General features: G+C 58.7%; 1 protein-coding gene across 1 annotated transcript in view; it reads left to right on the top strand.

The window, feature by feature from the left end:
- The window catches only part of CFAP74 (cilia and flagella associated protein 74), a 49,710-nt gene that overhangs the window by 27,639 nt on the left and 1,098 nt on the right, over window positions 1–20,973 (top strand). Inside the window, exons 19-36 of the mRNA XM_057749809.1 lie at window positions 4,165–4,235; window positions 4,534–4,656; window positions 9,148–9,269; window positions 11,257–11,385; window positions 11,574–11,661; window positions 12,187–12,360; window positions 12,905–13,038; window positions 15,497–15,773; window positions 16,561–16,659; window positions 17,330–17,469; window positions 18,101–18,235; window positions 18,393–18,502; window positions 18,630–18,685; window positions 18,792–18,911; window positions 19,175–19,330; window positions 20,018–20,144; window positions 20,265–20,419; window positions 20,671–20,807. Coding sequence (XP_057605792.1) covers window positions 4,165–4,235; window positions 4,534–4,656; window positions 9,148–9,269; window positions 11,257–11,385; window positions 11,574–11,661; window positions 12,187–12,360; window positions 12,905–13,038; window positions 15,497–15,773; window positions 16,561–16,659; window positions 17,330–17,469; window positions 18,101–18,235; window positions 18,393–18,502; window positions 18,630–18,685; window positions 18,792–18,911; window positions 19,175–19,330; window positions 20,018–20,144; window positions 20,265–20,419; window positions 20,671–20,807 — 2,353 coding nt within the window. The remainder of the gene's footprint in view (window positions 1–4,164; window positions 4,236–4,533; window positions 4,657–9,147; window positions 9,270–11,256; window positions 11,386–11,573; window positions 11,662–12,186; window positions 12,361–12,904; window positions 13,039–15,496; window positions 15,774–16,560; window positions 16,660–17,329; window positions 17,470–18,100; window positions 18,236–18,392; window positions 18,503–18,629; window positions 18,686–18,791; window positions 18,912–19,174; window positions 19,331–20,017; window positions 20,145–20,264; window positions 20,420–20,670; window positions 20,808–20,973) is intronic.

Below are 20,973 nucleotides of genomic sequence, written 5' to 3'. Positions count from 1 at the left end.
ACTGAAGCCCACTCACCTAGAGCCTGTGCTCTGCAACAAGAGAAGCCACGGCAATAAGGAGCCCGCACATCACAAAGAAGAGTAGCCCCTGCTCACCGCAGCTAGAGAAAGCCTTTGTGCAGCAATGAAGACCCAACACAGCCAATTAATTAATTAATTAATTTTAAAAAATCATAAATCTAAATGTAAAACCTAAAACTATAAAACTTCTAAAAGAAACAGGAGAAAATCTGTGCAAGCAAAGATTTCTTGGATATAACATCAAAAGTATGATCCATTTTTTAAAATTATAAACTGCACTTCCAGAAAAAAAAACCTGGACTTCATCAAAACTAAAGTGATCTGCTCTTCTAGACATACTATTAAGAGAATGAAAGATAAGTCACTGACTAGCAGAAAATATTAGTGAATCACAGACCTGATAAAGAACAGATCCAAAATATATAAAGAACTTTCAAACCTCAATTAGAAAACAAATAACCCAGTTTTCAAATGGGCAAAAGACTTGAACAGACGCTTCAGCAAAGAAGATGTGTGGATGGCAAGTAAGCACGTGAAAAGACACTCCACAACAGTAGACGAGAAGGAAAAACAGATTAAAGCCACGATGGGCCCCCACCACACACCTGTTAGAAGGAAGAGATTAAACCCCAGACCTGACGGCGGCAAGTGCTGGCCAGGAGCCCCCGGGACTCTCGTCCGTTGCTGCTAGGAGTGCACCGTGGTGCAGCCACTTTGGAAAACAGTTCAGCAGTTTCTTATAAAGTCAAACAAACATCATACAACCCAGCAACCCCAGTCCTAGGTACTTACCCAGAGAAATGAAAACTAAATTCAAACAGAAAACTGTATGTGAACGTTTGTGGAGGATTTCTTTGTCACTGCCAAAGACGAGCGACCCCAACGTCCACTGACTGGTGAGTGGATAAACAGACTGGCACGTCTCTACTCTGGGGCGCCATTCAGCAGTGAAAACAAATGGACGGGGGGCCCACGCACAACACGCAAGCATCTCAAGGCATCTGGCCAGTGAAAAGGTCAGATGTGGGAAACTGTAAACCATGCAATTCCCTGTTTGTATTGTTCTGGAAGAGGCACAGCTGCAGGGATAGAAACAGGTGGTTGCCGGGAGCAGGGGAGGGCGTGACCACGAAGGGGCACAGGGGGATATGGGGTGGGGCCTGATGGGACTGTCCTGTATCTGGATTGGGGGGGATACACCCTGTATGCATTTGTCAAAACTTGCAGAAGGGTACACTAAAAAAAAGATGGGAGAGAAATCCCTGAACACACACATGAACAATCTTGCATGTTTCAGGTATTATATTATCAGACATTGAAAATAAAATACGCGTGCTTAATACATTGAAAAACATCGCAAAGGAAAAGATCAAGGAAGTTTGAAAATGAACCGAATAAAACTTCTAGCAGTAAAAATGTGACCATTTAAAACAAAACCGCAGTCAATGGGTTACACTGTGGATTAGACATTGCTGAAGAGAGAATTAGTGAACCAGAAGATGGAGACGGAAACATGAAAGAAAGAGTGCAAAACATGGAGGATGAGTAAGCAGGGTCTTGTCCACCAGAGTCAGGAGGAGACAGTATGTAAAGAGTTACTTGCTGAGTGGTTAAGAATCTGCCTGCCAGTGCAGGGGACAGAGGTTCGATCCCTGGTCCAGGAAGATCACACGTGCCATGGAGTAGCTAAGCTCATGCGCCACAACTGCTGAGCCCTCACACCACAACTACCGAAGCCCAAGTGCCTAGGGCCCGTGCTCTGCAACAAGAGAAGCCACCGCAATGAGAAGCCTGTGCACTGCAACAAAGAGTAGCCCCTGCTCGCCGCACCTAGAAAAAGCCCATGCACAGCAATGAAGACCCAATGCAGCCAAAAATTTAAAAAATAAAAATTTTTTAAGAAGAGTTGCTTGCTGAGAATGTTCTAGAATGTTGAAATGGGGCTTCCTAGGTGGCGCAGTGGTTGAGAATCTGCCTGCCAATGCAGGGGACATGGGTTCGATCCCTGCTTCAGGAAGATCCCACATGCCGTGGAGCAACTAAGCCCGTGCGCCACAACTGTTGAGCCTGCGCTTTAGAGCCTGTGAGCCACAACTATTGAGCCCATGTGCTGCAACTACTGAAGCCCACGTGCCTAGAGCCCGTGCTCCGCAACAGGAGAAGCTACGGCAATGAGGAGCCCATGCAGCACAACGAAGAGTAGCCCTCACTCACTGCAACTAAAGAGAAAGCCCGTGCACAGCAAAAAAGACCCAACACAGCCAATTAAATAAATAAATAAATAAATTTAAAATGTTAAAATGCCTCTAACTTCAGGAAGTGAGTAAATATCCACTCTGTAACTGATAGAAGGGAAAGGACTCATGGAGCAGATACACTGCACACATAATTAAAGACAGTCTTCCTAGTCAAACGAGCCTGATTCTAGAACTAGTGGAAGCTCTCTGAGTTCCCAGCAAACTGACCGACACGACTCCACCCTGGGTCACCAAGTGGCCCAACCACCATCCATGCAAGATGAAGCAGCTGGCCCCAGGGTCAGACCCAGACCAAGGGCACAGAGAAGGACCCCCAGTCCCTGGTCTGGGCTCTCACGGAGGTAACTCCTGAAGCAGACAAGGACATAAACATCGGGCTGCTGGGAGCCAACGTGCCCCCTCCTCCCCCACCCTCAACTTGGTAGCAGTCGTAGCTGCTGGACAGGGTGACAAGTCCGCCAAAGTGGAGGCGCCCAGAATCGGGGGCCTCTGCCTTTACAACTCCAGGCCCCAGAAATGGTGCTTGCCCCACCGTGGTGGCCTGGCGCAGAGGCAGCAGTGCACCTGGGCTTTCCGTGAGGCCAGGCTGGCAGCCCGGCCGGAGAAGGACTCAGGAAGGACGCTGACCTCCACCTCTCCTGCCAGACTGGGTGTGTTCCCCGTGCAAAGCCGACAGGGAGGTTCTCAGACGAGAGGAAGCAGCATCAGCCCTTCCAGATGGACGGGCTGCCATTCTTGGGGTGCCCCCCCAAACCCCGAGGGGCGGGGCGGGGCCCACGGCCCACCAGTGGGCAAGGGATGTTCAAATCACGTGCACAGACGAGGCTAAACAAGTGTGAAAACCAGGCTGCGGACATTTTATCATCACCTGAAGGGGAATAGCTTTACGTTCCCAGAACTCAGCCGCCCCTGCCCCTCCGGCTGCAGCAGGTCCCTAGGAGGTGGCGGCCCCTCCCCCCACCCCATCCCCCGCCCAGCTCCCCCCCACCCCCCCGCCCAGCCCAGCCCTGACTCAGTATCCTGCCATCTTCTCATCTTAATAAAACTCCCTTGAGCCCAGTTTCCACTCCTGCTTTGAAGCGAAGCCCCGGATGGTCCACGTCACTTCACCGCCATCCCCTCTCCAACGTGCTGCTCTCAGGCCACTGCACCCGCCGGGCTGCCGGGGGCCCACGCCCTCACTCACCCCCTTTCCCGCGCTGAGGCTTTGGGCACCTCGGGACCCTCTCCCACCCCAGCCTTTTGCTTCAGAGGCTGCAGTGCACACCGTCCGAGTCCACCCGAGAAACCGCAGGCCTGGGACCGCCTGTGGCATTGAGCTGGGGGTCCCCGTGCTCCCCAGGCTGCTGACCACGAGATGGTCGTGAACCGGGGGCCACGGTGACAGCCCCCTGTGCCCTCAAGCCAGGCTGTCTGCACACGTTCACCCCCCACCTCCCTGTGACCCCTGTCCTGGCCCAGAGAAGTTAGGGTGCACTGCCCAGGCCTGGGGCGCTACCCCCCTCCACTCTGGCCCTCCTGTGCCAGTGTGTGGCACTTCTTTGCAGAGCCCGGCCAGAGGGAAAGGTGGAGGCCGCCACCTGGGCCTGGGTGTCCGCCTGTAAGAGCCTTTGCTAGCCCCAGTGAGGGGTGGGGAGGCAGGAGATGGTACTGTCGGGAGAGCTGTCTGCGCAGGAGGGCTGGGGTGGCCGCCATGAGCCCCAGAGCAGCACCTGGTCTGGGAGACGGAGGGGTCGGGTGGCGCCCTGCTGCCCCAGCTCCACGTCGGGCCTCACAGCCGCGGGAGGACAGGTTGGGGATGACCGGGCCTCTGGTGGGTCTGGCAGAGCTGCCCCGCCGTGCCTGGCCAGCCTCACACCTGGACCCCCTTCTCTTCCAGAATCAGAGGGAGTGGCCTTGACCACCACGGTGACTATGCTTCCCAACGAGGAACAGACGGAGTTCTCGCTGGGAGAGGTCAGCAGGAAGCCCCTTCCTCTGCCCCCGGGGTGGCCCATCCATTTGACCAGAGCCAGACCACACTCGTCTGGCCGCTGGACTCACGGCCTCTGGGCAGCCAGCTGTCTCAGCCAGTATCCGGCCGCCCCTGAGTGCAAGTGCCTGCGTGTGCAAGGCCTGTGTCGTCGGGAGAGCCGGTGCGCACGTGGGCAGCCGCCCCTCACCCCCCGCAGTGACCCAGCTGTGGGGGGGCCCCAGGAGGCGCCTGGACAGGAGTGTGAAGGCATAGCAGCCCTGCCGGCCTCTCTCCCTGCAGATAACAGAGGGGGAGATCAGACCCTTCAGCTCCATCAGAGTGCCTGTCGTCTTCACCCCGATGGTCCCGGGAACGGTCTCCACACGGTTCAAGGCTGTGTTTAAGGATCAGCAGTGCCAGACCGTGAGTACCCTGCTGCTCCTGCCCTCTGCGGCCGCGCCCCCGTGACCACGCGAGGCCGCGCCCCATGCCTCCCACGCGCACGTGGCGACACGCACACACCTGTGAACACACGCGCACACCTTGCACTCAATCACTAGGAATGTCTTTCGTAATTTCCCAGTAGTTAAAGTTTATCATCGTTGCTTTTTAATTTATTTATGAATTTATTAAATTATGCAGGCGATATAATCTGCAAAGTCTGTTTTTAAATTTGTTACAGTTTTCTTTGTGACCGAAGGCAAGGCTGATTTCATAAGGGTGACGCGTGCGTGTGAAGAAAGCGAATTTAATGGCTGTAAACATGTTTACCAGCCCGATGAGTCACAGTATTCATGCCCCTCTGCGGGGTTTTTTTTTTCCCCAAGTCATTTGCCAAATTTTCTATTGCGTTTTCTTTCTTATTGGGATTCTGAGTTTGGGGAGGTATTTTTTTTTAGTTACAGGTGTACAGCATAGTGATTTAAAAATTCTATAGATTATATTCCATGTAAAGTTATTATAGGGAATTCCCTGGCGGTCCAGTGGTTACTAATTGGTGCTTTCACTGCCAAGTGCCCCTGTTTGATCCCTGGTTGGGGAACTAAGATCCCCCAAGCCATGCAGTGCAGCCAAAAAATAAAAAGTTATTATAAAATATCACCTGTATGCCCTGTGCTGTGCAATATACCCATGTAGCTTATCCCTTTCCTTCTTTCTTTTTCCTTCTTTCTTTCTCTTTCTTCTTTCTTTTTCTTTCCTTCCTTCTTTCTTTTTCTTTCTTTCTTTCTTTCTCTTTCTTTCTTTCTTTCTTTCTTTCTTTCTTTCTTTCTTTCTTTCTTTCTTTCTTTCTTTCTTTCTTTTTCTTTCTTTCTTTCTTTCTTCCTTTCTTCTGTCTGTCTCTCTCTCTTTCTGTGTTTTGGCTGCATTGGGTCTTTGTTGCTGTGCACCTGCTTTCTCTAGTTGTGGTGAGCAGGAGATACTCTTTGTTGCAATTTGTGGGCTTCTCAGTGCGGTGGCTTCTCTTGTTGTGGAGCCCAGGCTCTAGGCACACAGGCTTCAGTAGTTGTGGCACACAGGCTTAGTTGCTCTGCAGCATGCGGGAGCTTCCCGGACCAGGGACCGAACCCGTGTCCCCTGCATTGGCAGGTGGATTCTTAACCACTGTGTCACCAGGGAAGTCCCCATCATTTTTTTTCTAATATTTATTTATGTACTTGGCTGCACCAGGTCTTAGTTGCGGCATGCAGGATCTTTAATTGCTGTATATGGGATCTAGTTCCCTGACCAAGAATCGAACCTGGGCCCCCTGCAGTGGAAGCACAGACTCTTAACCACTGGACCGCCAGGAAGGCCCTTCTGCTCACTTTTTAATTAGGTTGTTTATTTTTTGATATTGGGTTGTATGAGCTGTTATATATATGTTGGATATTAATCCTTTATCAGTCATATTATTTGCAAATATTTTCTCCCATTCAGTAGGTTGTCTTTTCAATTTTGACAACGGTTTCCTTTGCTGCACAAAAGCTTTTATGTTTAATTAGGTCCCATTTGTTTATTTTTGCTTCTGTTTCCTTTGCCTTGGGAGACAGATCCAAAAAAATATCACCACAATTTATGTCAGAGAGCGTTCTGCCTGTTTTCTTCTAGGAGTTTTATGGCTTCCGGTGTTACATTTAGGGCTTTAATCCATTGAGAGTGTATTTTTGTGTTTGGTGTTGGAGAATGTTCTAATTTCATTCTGTTACATGTAGCTGGCCAGTTTTCCCAGCACCATTTGTTGAAGAGACTGTCTTTTCTCCATTGTATGTTCTTTCCTCCTATGTTATAGATCAGGTGACCATAGTGCTTGGGTTTATTTCTGGTCTCTCTTTCCCATTTCATTGATCTGTGTGTCTGTTTTTGTGTCAGTACCATGCAGTTTTGATGACTGTAGCTTTGCAGTATAGTCTGGAGTCAGGGAGGGGGATTCCTCCAGCTCTGTTCTTCTTGGTCAAGATGCTTTGGCTTCCCTCCAGGTCCCTTCCATACATCTACCTTCCCTCGTGGCCCAATCTTTGACAAGTCCTCCTTACACTTCTAATAGAGGGCTCTGTTCAGCTGCTTTATTGTTTGGTGCATGAGGGTTTACAGTTGTTTTCTTATCATGAATTGTGCCTTCCTCCAGAACCAGACATCCCTCTTCACCCTGTGGCTTGAAGCTCACCCCTGCTTTTCTCTGCTTCACCTTCACCTCATGTCCCTTTGCTCCTCCCCACCAGCTTATTCATCCTTTTTTAAATGACTTTTATATTCATCCTTTTTCGTGTCTTTTAAGGAACCAGGTTTAGTCTGTGGACCCAGACTAATGTTGTCCTCCTTTGGGGGAGAATCCAGTGTGTTCACAGCATAATGTTAACACACCTGTTTCACCACTTCCACTAGTTTTGTCTACTGTTTGTTTTATGATATTGTTGCCTCTCTCTCAGTTTTCTCACTTTCATTACTTTGATCAGGTTGCTACTTATTCCTTTTTTCCCTGTTATTTGGAAATTCTACTTTCCATTCAGTGAACAGTCCCCTCCACTTTCCCAGCCCTCAAATCCCACATGACTTTCTGTTTCTTAAGTGGAAGAGGAAAATCCCCAGCAGATGGTACCCCAGCAGGACACACTGCCAGCACTTCCTTACAACCACAATAAAATGTGACATTGGGTCCCTTCTCTTCACCCTCTTCCTTGGCCCTCAGCATTGCGGCTTCACTCAGCCGTCACAAGCATCATTAGAATCTCCTCCAACCCTGCCCCCACTGCTGTAGGAGTTCTGACGTGACACCGTGGTCCCTGTGTCCAGGCAGGCGGCTGTCTCTGTCCAGCTGTGACCGTGCAATGGGTCTGTGCTCACCACCCTCTCCTCTCGCCATCGGGAGTCTCTGCTCTGGCATGTTTCCCGTGTAGGGATGAGTGTGTCAGGGGCCAGGGGTTTGAGACATGACACTCATTTGTTTGTAACAGAAACCCCAAGGAGTAGGCGATACCCGTCAGTACCCCACAGTGTGCCATAATACACTGCTCCAAAACGTCCAGAGTACCCGTGGAGTCCCACAGCTCCACGTGGTGCCCCCAGGACCCCACAGAGCCCCTGCTGTGGTGACAGGAAGGAACAAAGGCCAGACGTGGGTAACTGAGCACTTGGAGAGGACGGCTTGGCCAGGGCTGTGACCTCAGGTCAAGGACATGCCAGCCCACAGGGGCCCTGCTGGGCAAGCAGGGGCAGTGGACACCCTGACCACTCTCCCCCTACCCCAACCTCCCCTACCCAGGGGTGGGGCACACCCAGCCCCTGGGGTGAGCGGGGCTCTGGATTCCCTTCCCGCCTGCCTGTTTTCCTGAGACCGGCCCCTTGTGACAGGTTCTGGGTTCTGCCAGCCCCTTCCCTCCAGGGGTCTGAGGACGTGGCCCACTGTCTACCCCGGCAGGACAGCCCCAGTGCAGGCCGGCCCTTCCTTTCTGCGTCTGTGCCTTTCTCACCGCCCTGGCTGGCTCCTCTGTAGTTGGGGCTTCCTGTGCTGACACCCCGTCTGCTTCATGGACCCCTGTCCTCCAGGGCCTGGTTCTTTGTTCAGCCTCGATGACACGTGTCACCTCCTACGTCCTCCTGCTCGCCTGGCGCTGACTCTGGCCCCGGCAGGACCAGCCTCTTTCTGACCGGCCCGGCCGCGCCGTCGGCCCCCGTGGTGGTTCACCGTCCACCTGCTGGTCACCACTGCCTTTGGGTGAGGTGGGCGTGTTCTCCTTAAGTCCTCTCCTGATTCCCAGCGGCTCCGTGTCTCTGGACGTGCTCCTGTTCATCCTGTCCGTCTCGTCTCTGGCCCCAGAAACGGTTTGTGTGTTTCAGTGACCCTGCGGCCCCGGGGCCGGTGCTGGTGTGTTCTAAGGTCATGGTCCTGCCGCTGGTAGAAAGGGAGGTGTGGGCTGGTGGTCACTGTCTCTGCCTGAGGGGCTGCTGTGCGCAAGCTCTCCCTGCAGGATGCCCACAGATCCTGTGCTCCCGACACCAGGAAGCCTGGTCTGCCTGCGGGAAGCTGACGCCGGGGTCCGAGGTGGGGGAAAGCTCCTCTGTCTCCCGGCCCTTCAGGAGCCCCGAGCTTCCCTCAGTATCAAACATCTGCACTGCCGGTGTGATGCGTGTGTCTGTAGTGAAAGGGTTTTTTTTAAGCAGCTAAAAATGCTGACATTTATGAAGCTGCCTGTTGGGTACGTGACAGTCCATCGTACTGTTCTATCTTTGTACATTTAACAATTTTGAAGATGAAAAGGATTGTTTACATTGTATGATGTGGAAAGTGCATCGATCTCCAAAACATGGCCAGTTTAACTGTGAACCTTCCAGTCCTTGTAAGAGTCTCAGGACCCCACTGCGAGCTCTGCGTTCACACCCACGGGCACAGTGAGCTGATGGAAACACGTGTTGTCGGATTTTCATGTTCACATTCAGTTATATTTCAAAGTCGTGGGTGTTGCGATCGACCTGCCAGTCTGGGTGCCGAAGCCCAACGTGGACCTGAAGATCTGCATGTACGACCGGCTGTACCAGGACTCCGTCCTCATCCACACGCGGTGAGCCTGCGACGGGGTGGGGGGCCCCTGGGGCCGCCCCCGGGGCCCACCGGAATCCCAGGGCCATCCTAGGAGGGAGGCCGGAGGGTCAGAGTCACACAGAGGTTGGCAGACGCAGGGCTGCTGGCCTTGAAGATGAGAGAAGAGCCAGGAGCCGAGGGTCGCGGTGCCTCCAGAAGCCGGAAGGGCCCCCGGGGACCAGCCCTGCCCGCAGCTGGGCTTCAGCCCCGGGAGACCGTGCCCGGGTCTGACCTCCAGCACCGCGAGGCTCCGTGTGTGTTGCCGCCCTGCACGCCCAGGCCAGGCCCCTCGCGGACACAGGCAGGGCAGGAGGCGCGTCCTCTGAAGGAGCGGGCACGGAGCCCCGACACAAGACGCACGTTTCCTCCGCCGTGTTCTGCAAGGGTGTCCGGACACCACGGGTGTCATTTCTTTTTTACTCTCCTTTTAATTTTTACCAAATTTCAAGTACATGGAGAAAGGCAGGCAGATCCTACAGTTAGAGCTCAATGGAATTTCACGAAGTAAACACACCGGCGTCGCTGGCCGGCTGCTGACACCCAGGGCCCTGCTCCCGGCCCCCGGCGGGGGCGACGGGCGGCCTGGGTCCCCGGGGCCTCAGCACTGCGCACCGGGCGCCGGGGACTCGGGACGGGGCTCAGGAGGGTTTGTTCGGGACACGAGGACCTGCGGGGCTGCTCAGCTTATCTCAGGACGGCACGCAGCGTGTGTCCGCTCCTGGGGCGCAGGGGGGGCGGGGAGCAGGGGGGCTGTGCCTTCTCGGCCCCACCGCAAGGCACAGGCTCGACATCATACACTGGCTGAGTGAGCTTATTGTTTGTTTAAGATTTTTTTTTGATGTGAACCATTTTTGAAGCCGTTATTGAATTTGCGACAATATTGCTTCTGTTTTATGTTTTGGTTGTCGGCCGTGAGCCCTGTGGGATGCTCGCTCCCTGACCAGGGATCGAACCCGCACTCCCCGCACTGGAAGGCAAAGCCTTGACCGCTGGACCGCCAGGGAAGCCCCTGTCCAGTGATTTTAGAATTCCGCGTCGGTCACTTGTTTAATTCACCGGCTCTGTGGACGCAGGTGTAGCAGAGGCGTTGGTTCATGAAGACCCTGCCCCGCCAGCACGGGAACCTGGGCGGGGCTGCTGTCTGCCTAGGGCGGGAGGGCAGTCTGGGGACACTCAGTGCTGGGTGACACTGGGGGTCAGAGGTCAAAGTTGAGAAAGGAGAGCGACCTTCCTCCGTGTCCCCTTTTCATCCTCGGCCAAGATCCCCCACCTGGTGCGCGTTCTCCTTGCAGAGAGGCCCAACCCTCAGGGTGAGGCCCCGCAGCCACGAGGCAGGAGCGCCCATCCCAGGCAGTTAAGGAGGCACCAGGAGGACCGGGAGGCCCGACCACGGCCCAGGGCTCCCTCGCAGGCCCGGGGCAGCCCGCCCACCACCTTTCTTCCTGGAGACTGGAGGGCAGGAGGGGGGTGGGGGAGTGCCCTGGTGGGAGCTGTGGCCTGTGAGTGGCTAGGATGGGGTGCCCTGCATGGCTGGTTGGGGCACATCTGGCTTTCTCTGGCTGGTCCTGAGTTGAAAACGGACAAAAATTGGGGAAACTGTGTCACTGCCCAAGGCCTGGCTGACCGGGGGGCCTCCCAAGCCTCCTCAGGGCTCTTGCTGGCGTGTGGGGCCCGCCCCTGGGCAGGAGAGGGCAGAACTCCAGGAGGGCCGGGCCCCCCCAGGCCCCTGCACCCGGCACCTGCCCGAGGAGGCTTTTCCCAGGAAACACTCAGGTTTCTGAGAACCGACTAGGGCGCCTTTCAGTTGCCATGTTTTTATTTGTAAGAATTCAGGAAAGCCGGCCCCTGGCGAGCAGCGCTCTGAAGACGCTCCACAGTGGGGGGGGCGGGGCACCTGGGCGGGGGATACAGGCCAACCCACAGGGACTGAGCGCGTTGTCCCCGGCCCGGCCCCTCGGGTGCTGCAGGTCGAAGGCTGCCCTGCGCCTGAAGTTCGAGGTGTGCAAGGAGCTGCGGGGTCACATCAAGCTCCTGCCCAAGACTGGCTACATCCAGGCCCTGTCGTCCTACTCTGTGCAGCTCAAGTTCCTGCCCAGGTGCGGGCTGTGCTTCTGGGTGAGAGCAGGAAGCTGGCTTGATGCCCCCATCACGTCCTAGCTCCTGTGTTTCTTACCTTTTATGTAATTTCTGGCTCTCATGTGACTTAAAAGCACCCTCACCATTCAGCTCCTTGTCGTTCCGCAAATATAAAGACGAGAACGTTCGCGTGCCTCCTGTCTTTCAGACACTCCCTCCCTGAAGACGCGGGGAAGTATTTTGACAAGGAAAGCAGAGTCCTGGAGGCCCCGATGACTATCCGGGTGGCAGACCAGGTCTGCGTGGGGCGCTTCCGGGAGCACGGGCACCTGCGGGGGGCAGAGGGCTGCTCGGGGCTGCTCCTGGAGCCATCCTCGCTCGGCCCAGGGCCTGATGGCAGGTTTGTCTCCTGCCCGAGCAGCCCCTGCACAGGGGAGACAGAGGGCGGGTGTCTGTGGGTGGTAGAGGAGCCCCGTTGCTGTCCAGGGCGGGCGGGGCTGTCCCCGGGGCGTGTACAGTCCACCCCACACTCAGATCCAGGTGCCCAGGCGTGTGCCCGTCCTCCGTACACACGTCACACGTGAGCACACAGTGCACCGCGCACGTAGACACACAGGTGCACGTGTGTGTGTGCGTGTGTGCACTCCTGCACCGCCCATGCTGTCTGCCCCAGGCCGGGGGCCAGCAGGCGAACGGATGTGACCCTGAGAGGTGCACCGTTGGCCAGCAGCTCAGAGCAGGGCTGGGGCTGCCCTCGTTTCTGGAAACACCTGCGTAAGCTGAGTGCAGTGACCAGGATGCGTTTGCCCTCTGTGCTTCAGATCAAGCCGGTAGGGTTTACTGTCCACGCCGTAGTCACCACCTCGGACCTGGAGCTGAGGCCCCCGGGGCTGGACTTTGGCTACTGCACCGTCTACGAGGCCGTCAGGACCCACGTCAGCCTCTGCAACCACTCCCTCCTGCCCCAGGAGTTTGGGTTCGTCGGGCTTCCCAAGGTGCCACAGGTGGTCAGAGCGGAAGGTTCTGGGAGGCGGGCAGCTGCCCAGGGTCCCAGCGCCTCAGCCACCCCCGACCCCATGCTCACCCGCCGGCGGCTCAGCCAGATCTCTCTCTGGCCGTCCCTCTCCTCGTCCCCTGACCCCGGCCCCAGCTCGCCCTGCCTCTCCCACCCGCTCGGCGCCCGCTGCCCCCACAGGACCAGAGCTCCCCCGCTCTCTTCTGCGACTCCTGCCGGCCTGGCCCCGCAGGGCAGCCAAGACGAGGCCCAGGCCCGGCTCACCTCACTCCTCCGGGGCTGCCCCGCCGAGGACCCTGCTGGCCACGTGCATATGTGTGCCACGCCACCCTCTCACACACGTGATCACGTACACAGAGCCCTGGGCTCTGCTCACACCCACATAACACACGTACACGTAGCCAGACACCCACACACACTCACACGCTGCCCGCCCCGGCCGCATGCACACCCACGCCGGCTCCCCGTGGCGCTCCCCGCCGGGCTGTGTCTCACCTCGGCGTCCACGGTCTCCTGTTTGCCAGTTCGTGGACATCCAGCCCAACGATGGGTTCGGGACGATCCTGCCACTGGAAACTCTGCAACTGGACGTGATCTTCCAGCCCACCAAGGCCAGGGAGTACAACTTTGAGCTTATCTGCAAGTCGGAGATTAACCGGTGAGCTTGGCAGGAGGGGGCACGTGGAGGGCCTGGGCAGCCAGCTCGGGAAGGGCTGCCCCTGGCAGCCAGGCTGACCGCAGGGCTGGCAGCAGTGCCAGCCTCTGGAAGCTCAGACCCAGGTCCGCACTCCCGGGATACAGGCCGCCCTGCGGGCGTGAGTGAGTGTGCACCTGTGCGAGTGCACCTGCGGGCAAGTGTGAGTGTGCACGTGTGTGAGTGTGGGCGTGAGTGTGCACATGCGTGAGTGTGCACGTGTGTGAGTGTGGGCGTGAGTGTGGCGCATGCGTGAGTGTAGGTGTGTGAGAGTGTGGGCGTGTGTGAGTGCGCACGTGTGTGTGTGGGTGTGTGAGTGTGCGCATCTGTGAGTGCACACATATGTGAGTACGCGCGTGAGTGTGGGCATGTGGGGGGGCGTGTGTGAGTGCGTGCATGTGTGAGTGTGGGCGTGAGTGTGCCCATGTGTGAGTGTGGGCGTGTGTGAGAGTACCTGTGCACGTGTGTGAGTGCACCTGCGGGCATGTGTGTGTGCACATGTGTGTATGCATGTGTGAGTGTGCGCGTGAGTGTGCATGTGTGCGTGCGTGTGAGTGTGCACATGTGTGAGGGCACCTGTGCACGTGTGTGAGTGCACCTGCAGGCATGTGTGAGTGTGCACATGTGTGTATGCATGTGTGAGTGTGCACGTGTGAGGGCACCTGTGTGCGTGTGTGAGGGCACCTGTGGGCCGGCAGGAGTGTGCAGACCATTGCCTGGGCACCAGCCCCGTGTGCCCTCCCGTACCGTGTGACGCCCACTCCCTGGCCCGCCCCGGCCTCCGTGTCCACCCTGAGGGCTGGGGCAGAGCGAGAGGCAGACTGGATGTCAGGGGCTCCGGCACGAGGGCCGGCTGCCAGGGATCCTCCGCCTCCAGTGAGGAGGGTGCTGGGCGGCCCACCCGGCGTCAGGCCCACCCCCTCGCCCGTGGAGCCGGCCCCTGGCCCCTCTCCTCCCTTCCTCTCCTGTCCCCACCCGTGTTCCAGCGTGAGCTGCTGTTTGGTCCTGGCTGGGGGCCTGGGCAGCCCTGGGTAGGGTCGGGCTGGCACCCTCCTCCAGCCGGGCACGTGGCCATGCAGGACAGGCGGGCCCAGGCCCTGACGCGCCCGTGGGGAAGCAGGAAGGGGCTCACGGTGGTGATTTTAGGGAGCAAAGTGCAGAGCTAGAACCCGCCAGGGACACCCAGGCACCAGACTGCCCACCTGCTGTGTCCCGCCGCCCAGCCCACCTCTTGGATGTAGCGACCCGTGGGCTGGGACACGCCCAGGCTTGTTCACAGCTCTCTCAGCCTCTGGACAGCAAGCCCTAGGAGAAGAGAAGATTGTGAGGTAACCTCCGAGCGCAGGACAGACTCTGGCCGATGGCAGAGGCTCCTTAGATGTTTGTTCACTGAACATGCACTTACTTTTTTTCAAGAGCTACCTATGTATAAATTAAAACTGCCAAAAACTCAGCCACGATCCGTCTTGGAGAGGCGAGGAAGACTCACACGGTGAGGCCTCAGGAGTTAAAGCAGTGTGCACAGAGCCCAGAGGAGACAAATAAGTAAATAATAAACAAACAAGTAAACAAATATTTAGGCAAACAAATTTTAAATATATGACAAAAAAAGGAAACAAAAGTGAGCAATAAATATATTTTAAATGCAAAAATTAAAAATACAACAAAGTTTATGGACTTCCCTTGTGGCACAGTGGTTAAGAATACACCTGCCAATGCAGGGGACACAGGTTCGAGCCCTGGCCGGGGAAAATCCCACATGCCGCGGAGCAACTAAGCCCGTGCACCACAACTACTGAGCCTGTGCTCTAGAGCCCACGAGCCACAACTATTGAGCCCGAGTGCCACAAGTACTGAAGCCCACACGCCTAGAGCCCAAGCTCTGCAACAAGAGAAGCCACCGCAGTGAGAAGCCCGTGCACCCCAATGAAGAGTAGCCCCTGCTCGCTGCAACTAGAGAGAGCCTGTGCGCAGCAACGAAGACCCAATGCAGCCAATAAAAACAAATTAATTTTTTTAAAATGTGGAAAGTAAAAAAAATGTGGAAAGTAAGTTTTCCAGTGGGTGAAATACCAAATACCTGTGTTTTTTTTAATGGGTGGTGGCAGGAATCAATTCACTGAGGCATATAGCTTCCCCTGTTCATATTTAAAGAGTGACTTATCAGTTTTTTTAATGTCAGTGAATATTTAAGGAAATAACCCAGAAATTACCACCTTTGCAACTATTTAAACTTGTGATTAACATTTTAAGTATACAATTAAAATGTGCACAGGGGAACAAAGTATTTTCAAAACTTACTAAAATTCATTAATGGGGTAGGAAGCAAAGCTGTGGCCCCTGCTGTCGTGGTCCTGGGCGTCCCCACCTGGAGGCCACCTTGTGCAGCCCCAGGCTGAACCGCCCACACCGTCACTTCCAGGTGCTTCAAGCTGTCGTGCCAGGCTGTGGGTGTCCACCCACCCCTGGAGCTTTCCCACTACCAGATCAAGTTTGCGGCCACCTCCTTGTACGACACGTCGGTGGCCACCCTCTACATCATCAACTCCCACCTGAGCACGACCTCGCTGATGCACTCGGTGCCCCGCATCGGCTCCGGGGACACGCCCCCCGTGGGGCCCACGTCTTTCGAGTTCCTGCTGCCCCCAGGCTCCCCCGTCACCATCTCACCCTCGGTGGGCACCGTGTTGCCAGGCAAGGTGGGTGTGGGCCCCACAGCCAGGCTGGGGGCAGGGCCAGCGATTCAACCAGACAGCAGATGTGGAGACCACCCTGCACGCTCATCAGACCCAAGCAGCCCCCGGTGCCCTCCGCCCGCCCAGCGTGGCCCGAGGTGGGGCACCCACGGCCAGCTGACCCCACAGGCCCTGGCGGGGGACTCTGGCAGCTCAGACCCAGGGAGGGTGTACAGCCCTTGGGTCTCACAGCAGATGGGCTCAGAGGCCATACCACGCCTGGTCGCCAGGAGCACCGGGTCTTTGTCCACCGGTGGACTGGCGAAGGGTTTCCCCACCTCTGCTTTTCCTGGTAAAGCATGAAGAGCCCAGGCCTAGAGGCAGAGACTCCCTGGGGCCATCACAGCCTCTTTGAACTAAACTCCTTCCCTTCGGGGTCGGGGTGACAGCCACTGTAGGGGACTCAGTGGGGAGGGGCTCATGCAGGTCCTGGGCCTGGCAGAGCTTCAGTGAGTGACCATCGAAATGCATTTTACTAAACTCAGCAGTGGGCACTGGGCCGGATCCATCGTGGGGACCCCTGCCTCACATGGTCAGTGGGGCTCGGTGATCATGCCTGCAGCCTCCCCGACTTCCCGGGGCAGAGGCCAGGAAGGGCCTCCCAGGAGGCCCGTCTAAGCTAAGACCCCAAAGAAGAGATGGGGTGTCACCCCAGGATGTCCAAGAGCATGACCTCCAGGGGGTCCCGGCAGCGGGGTGCTGAGGCGGTACCCACAGGGGCCCCTCTGCCCTCCGGCCTCTCTCCTCCCAGAGGTGCCTGGTCCGGGTCGCCTTCCGGCCCGTGCTGCCCACCGAACTAATCCACCAGGAGGCCCTCCAGGCCCTGACCAAGGACGCTGAGGCCAGATCGGTGAGTGGTGGGGAGGGGCCCCTGCACAAAGGCTTGGGGACAGACACCACCGGCCTGGGGGTCAGCCAGGAGCCCTGGGCAGGCTTCTCTGGAGCCCCGTGTGTGTCAGGCTGTTGGACGAGGTTAACACTTTTTCTAGGCAAGGCCCCTCCCTCCCCTCCTGAAAGCATCGCTAGGCAGGGTGGGTCCCCAGACAGTGGTCCCGGAAGGGTGGGCCAGGCCCCTCTGCACTGGGTAGCAGGGGGCTTGCACTTACAATGGAGAGGGAGCAGATAAACCTCAGAGGGGCCAGTGAGTCTTAGCGAGTTCAGGCCTGGAGAGGCAGCTGGCCCTGGGCTCCTGCCGGGAAAGGGCATCCGACAGAGCTGGGCAGTGGTGGCCCAGGGCCTGTCTGCCGCTGCCGCTGGCAGGGCGGTGAGGCCTGGGGGCAGCGCACAGGCACCAGGACCCCGGGCTCAGCCAGCCCTCGGCCCCACCCCAGGCCTCAGTGTCCCTGATAGTGAAGACAGACAGTGGGGGCGGTGCACAGGCCCACGGGGTCTCAGCACCGGCCATGGGTCTCCCTGAGGGAGCTGCTTGGGTTCTAGGCCCCCAGGTTCCTGCCCTGGGTGGTCTGCCGGGCTGAGCAGAGCCCCCGGGGCAGACCAACAGCCGGCCTCCCCGCTCACAGTCCCGAAAGGACACGGCCACCCAGAGGAAGGACCAGCGGAGACAGTCCTTCTCCGTACTGAGGCTGCAGAACCAAGACCGGCTGCTCCGGGCCTCCACCTCCCAGCCCCCGGAGCTGCAGAAGGAGGACCTCACGTCCAGGTAGGCCTGAGAGAAGGCGGCCCCCCAAAGAGATTTTCCCCCACCTGGAGCAGAGCTGTTTAGAGCCTTGTGACTAGAAGTCTGAGGCAGGGCTGGCTTCAGGCGCAGCTGGAACCAGGAGCTGCCTTGAGGCCCCTCAGGCTCCGCCTTCCTGGGCACCCACTCACCTCATTCCCCGCTGGGTGCAGGGTTCCTGTGAATAACTTCCATCCAGGGGCTGATGCGACGCTGAGCCCCTGACTCCCATGCTCCCGGCTCAGCGACCGCAGCCTCCCCAGCTGCCAGATGAGCTCTGAAGAGCTTGAGCCACTTGCCAGCCCTGGGCCTTGCCTGTGGCTACTGGAGCGTGGCTCCCTGGTTAGGTGCCTGACCAGGACCCTGGGAGAGGAGGGAGGCCCCCACGGGAACCAGAGAAGAGGGGAGAAAACCAGCTCGTCAGACAGAACTGGGACAGCCACAGCCTGGGCCGTAGCATGGCCCCCAGGCTGCCACCCCATACCCTCTGGTCCAGGGCTGGGGAGCAGGGGGTGGCCTTACGGACCCCTCTGTAGGGGGCGGGGTGGGGGCTCCTGGGTCGCCGGGGGCAGCGTGGGGACCGGGCCGTGAGTGCACCTTGCAGGTTCCATTCCAGTTCCCAAGAGTACCAGGCTGCCCAGGCCGCCCTCACCAGATCTTTCCAGGGGAAGTTTGACAAGTTCGTGGTCCCCTGTGTCGTTGCCAGCGGTGACACCAAAGACAGGAAGGGGACAGAACCCCTGAGCTTCAGGTGCGGTGCTCCGGGCAGGGTGGGGCGTGGTCAGCAAAGACGTCACTGTCCCCGCTCTGTAACCACCCAGATCTGGGCGTCACCAGCGTGGGGTGAGCTTGGGAGGGTGGGGCACATGGCCCCCACTCTGTCCTCAGCACCTGCCTCCTGCCCCCAGTCCCCACAACACCCTGTACCTGGAGCTGTGGTGTCCAGCGGTGGCACCATCCATCGTGGTGGTGTCTGACAAAGGCAAGACCGTCGCTGACTTCGGTGACATCGCTGTAGGTGTGTCCTGTCGTGCCCAGCCCCCCACGCGTGCCCCCACCCACAGGGATGCGGGCGCCCCGTCACTGCCTGGGCTCCCACGCCCCACCCCCAGGCCTGGGGCAGTGACCCGACTCCCCCGTTTCAGGACATCGTGGCATAAAGAAGGTCTCCGTCCAGAACGTCTCGCCCGAGGACCTCGATGCACCCTTGTCCGTCCACGGCCCAGGCAGCCTGCTGCGGGGGGAGGGGGGCTGGTGCAGGGCTGCGGTCCCGTTCTTGCCGCCTCTCCTTGACACTGCGCCCTCAGCTGGAGTACTCTGTGCTGAACCCCCATGGCCCCTTTGTCCTGCTGAACCCCATCAGCAAGCTGCCGTCTGGCGAGACCCAGGTCCTCGAGCTGTCCTTCTCCCCTCGGGAGAGCATCCTGGTGAGTCCCAGGCCCACCTGAGGCGGGCTGCAGCCTTGAGGCTCCATGGCCCTGCTCTGCGATCTGCCCGTCATCACCCAGCCCGGCCCTGGGCCCCGCTGGTCCTCCTGCGCCCTGGCCTCCCGCTGGAAGGAGGAGGAGGAGGCCGGGAGCTCCAGGCCGTCTCAGGTCCCGCACACCCTGACCCAGCTGCTCCAGGACAGAGCTCCCACACCTGCCTCTGACATGTGCCTGCTCCACACTAAGGGACGTGGTCTCCACAGGCCCAGGAAACGCTGGACGTCATCACCAAGAGAGGCACGCTCTCCTTGGCCCTCGTGGGCACAGGCGTGGCGTCCGTGATCACGTGCTCCATTGAAGGGGGCATCCTCAACATGGGATATGTGATTGCCAGAGAATCCGTCTCCTCGGGCTTCAAGGTAAAGGCAGCACGGGACCAGTGTCTGCCCCGCCTCCTGGGGGGGGTCCCGCCCCCGCCCCCGCCCCCGCCCCCGCCCCCACCCCACGGAGGGGTCAGCACTGCCGTGGTCAGGGAGCCAGTGGGGGTGCAGACCGCTCCCACCCCGCCCCCAGCAGCTTCCAGCTCCGCTGCCCTTTCCAGCAGGGAAGGCTGCGGATGCTCCCTCTGCCGCCTGGGCCTCCTCACCGCCCCCGTCCTCCTGCCTCAGGGCCTTTGCACGGGCCTCCCCACCTGGGATGGGCGGAGCTCAGCGCAGGCACAGCTAGGGGAGGGGCCGTGTGCCCCTGACCCGGGCAGGAAGGCAGGCTGGCTCTTGCTGCCCCCCTGGCGTCTGCGGGACGTGCCAGCCTCGGGATGAAGCTGCCCACGAGACACCTGCTTCCTCGCCTGGCTTAGTCCGGGTCCTGGCAGCAGAGCCCAGCACAGGGATTCCAGGAACTGCTTTAGGCGGGGGATGGGGTGCTCTCAGGGGAAGAGGACGAGGGCAGGGAAGAACCGGGGCGGGGATGCTGGCTCCGCGGAAGGCTAGCCTGAGCACTCAGGGTGCAGCCCACGGGCAGCCGAGGGAGCTGAGCCCGGCCTGCAGCAGCCTGTCTGCCGGTTGGCCAGCCCGGCTGGTCCGGTGACCGGGCCCTGCTCCTTGCAGCTGCAGAACAACTCTCCGCTGCCCATCAAGTTCTCCGTGCAGCTGGACAGCCTCTCCACCAGGAGCAGAGACCAGAACCGGCTGCCGCAGTTCCTGGCCTCCCCAGCCCAGAGAACGGAAGTCGTGGGTGAGCTGGCCGACTGGGGGGGAGCCAGATGAGGCGGGGGGCTGTGCAGGGCATGGGGGCAGGCAGGGGCAGCTGGGCACCGTGGGGGGAGCCGGACCTGCCAGGCCACCCTGCCCCCAGGCACGCAGAACTACAGCGGCCAGAGCGTGTTCAGCGTGGTCCCAGTGGAGGGCGTCATGGAGCCGGGCAGGGCGCAGGACTTCACCGTGACCTTCAGCCCGGACCACGAGAGCCTGTACTTCTCTGACCGGCTGCAGGTCGTGCTCTTTGAAAAGGTGCGGCTCCGGGAGCCCACCCTGGACCCCTCTTTCCCACCCCTGCCTGCCCGCCCGCGCGTGTCCGTGTGTCCAAGCCCCTCGCCCTGCCCTGGGCGGCCCCATGTTGGAGGCCCAGTGCCTGGGGGCTCCGCATCAGGTTGGGGAGAGACCAGCGTCCTGGGTCCCACAGGCCCGCACCCCCACCCTGCCCACTCCTGGAGCCGCGTTCCCGGGGTCACGGACCCAGGCTGCTGTGCTCCTGCCCCCAGAAAATCTCCCACCAGATCCTCCTGAAGGGCGCAGCCCGTGAACACATGATGTTCGTGGAGGGCGGAGACCCCCTGGACGTGCCTGTGGAGTCCCTGACTGCGATCCCTGCCCTCGACCCCAAGCGCAGAGAGGGTGAGCCATGTGAGGGCTGGGAGCCCCCGCGGGGGCGAGGGTGGCAGTAAGAGGACCAGGCCTGCTCTCACCACATGCTTGGCCCTCGGGGCCTGCGGTAGGGCCGGCATTCCTGGCCCATCCCTGCCCCCGATCCTCGCCTGACCCGGCAGCTCTCACACTGCCTTGGC

This window comes from Hippopotamus amphibius, chromosome 1 (assembly GCF_030028045.1).
Source record: "Hippopotamus amphibius kiboko isolate mHipAmp2 chromosome 1, mHipAmp2.hap2, whole genome shotgun sequence".
Classification (NCBI taxonomy): Eukaryota; Metazoa; Chordata; class Mammalia; order Artiodactyla; family Hippopotamidae; genus Hippopotamus; species Hippopotamus amphibius.
Note: the sequence above shows the minus strand (reverse complement) of the source record. Positions and strands in the feature narration are given on the sequence as shown.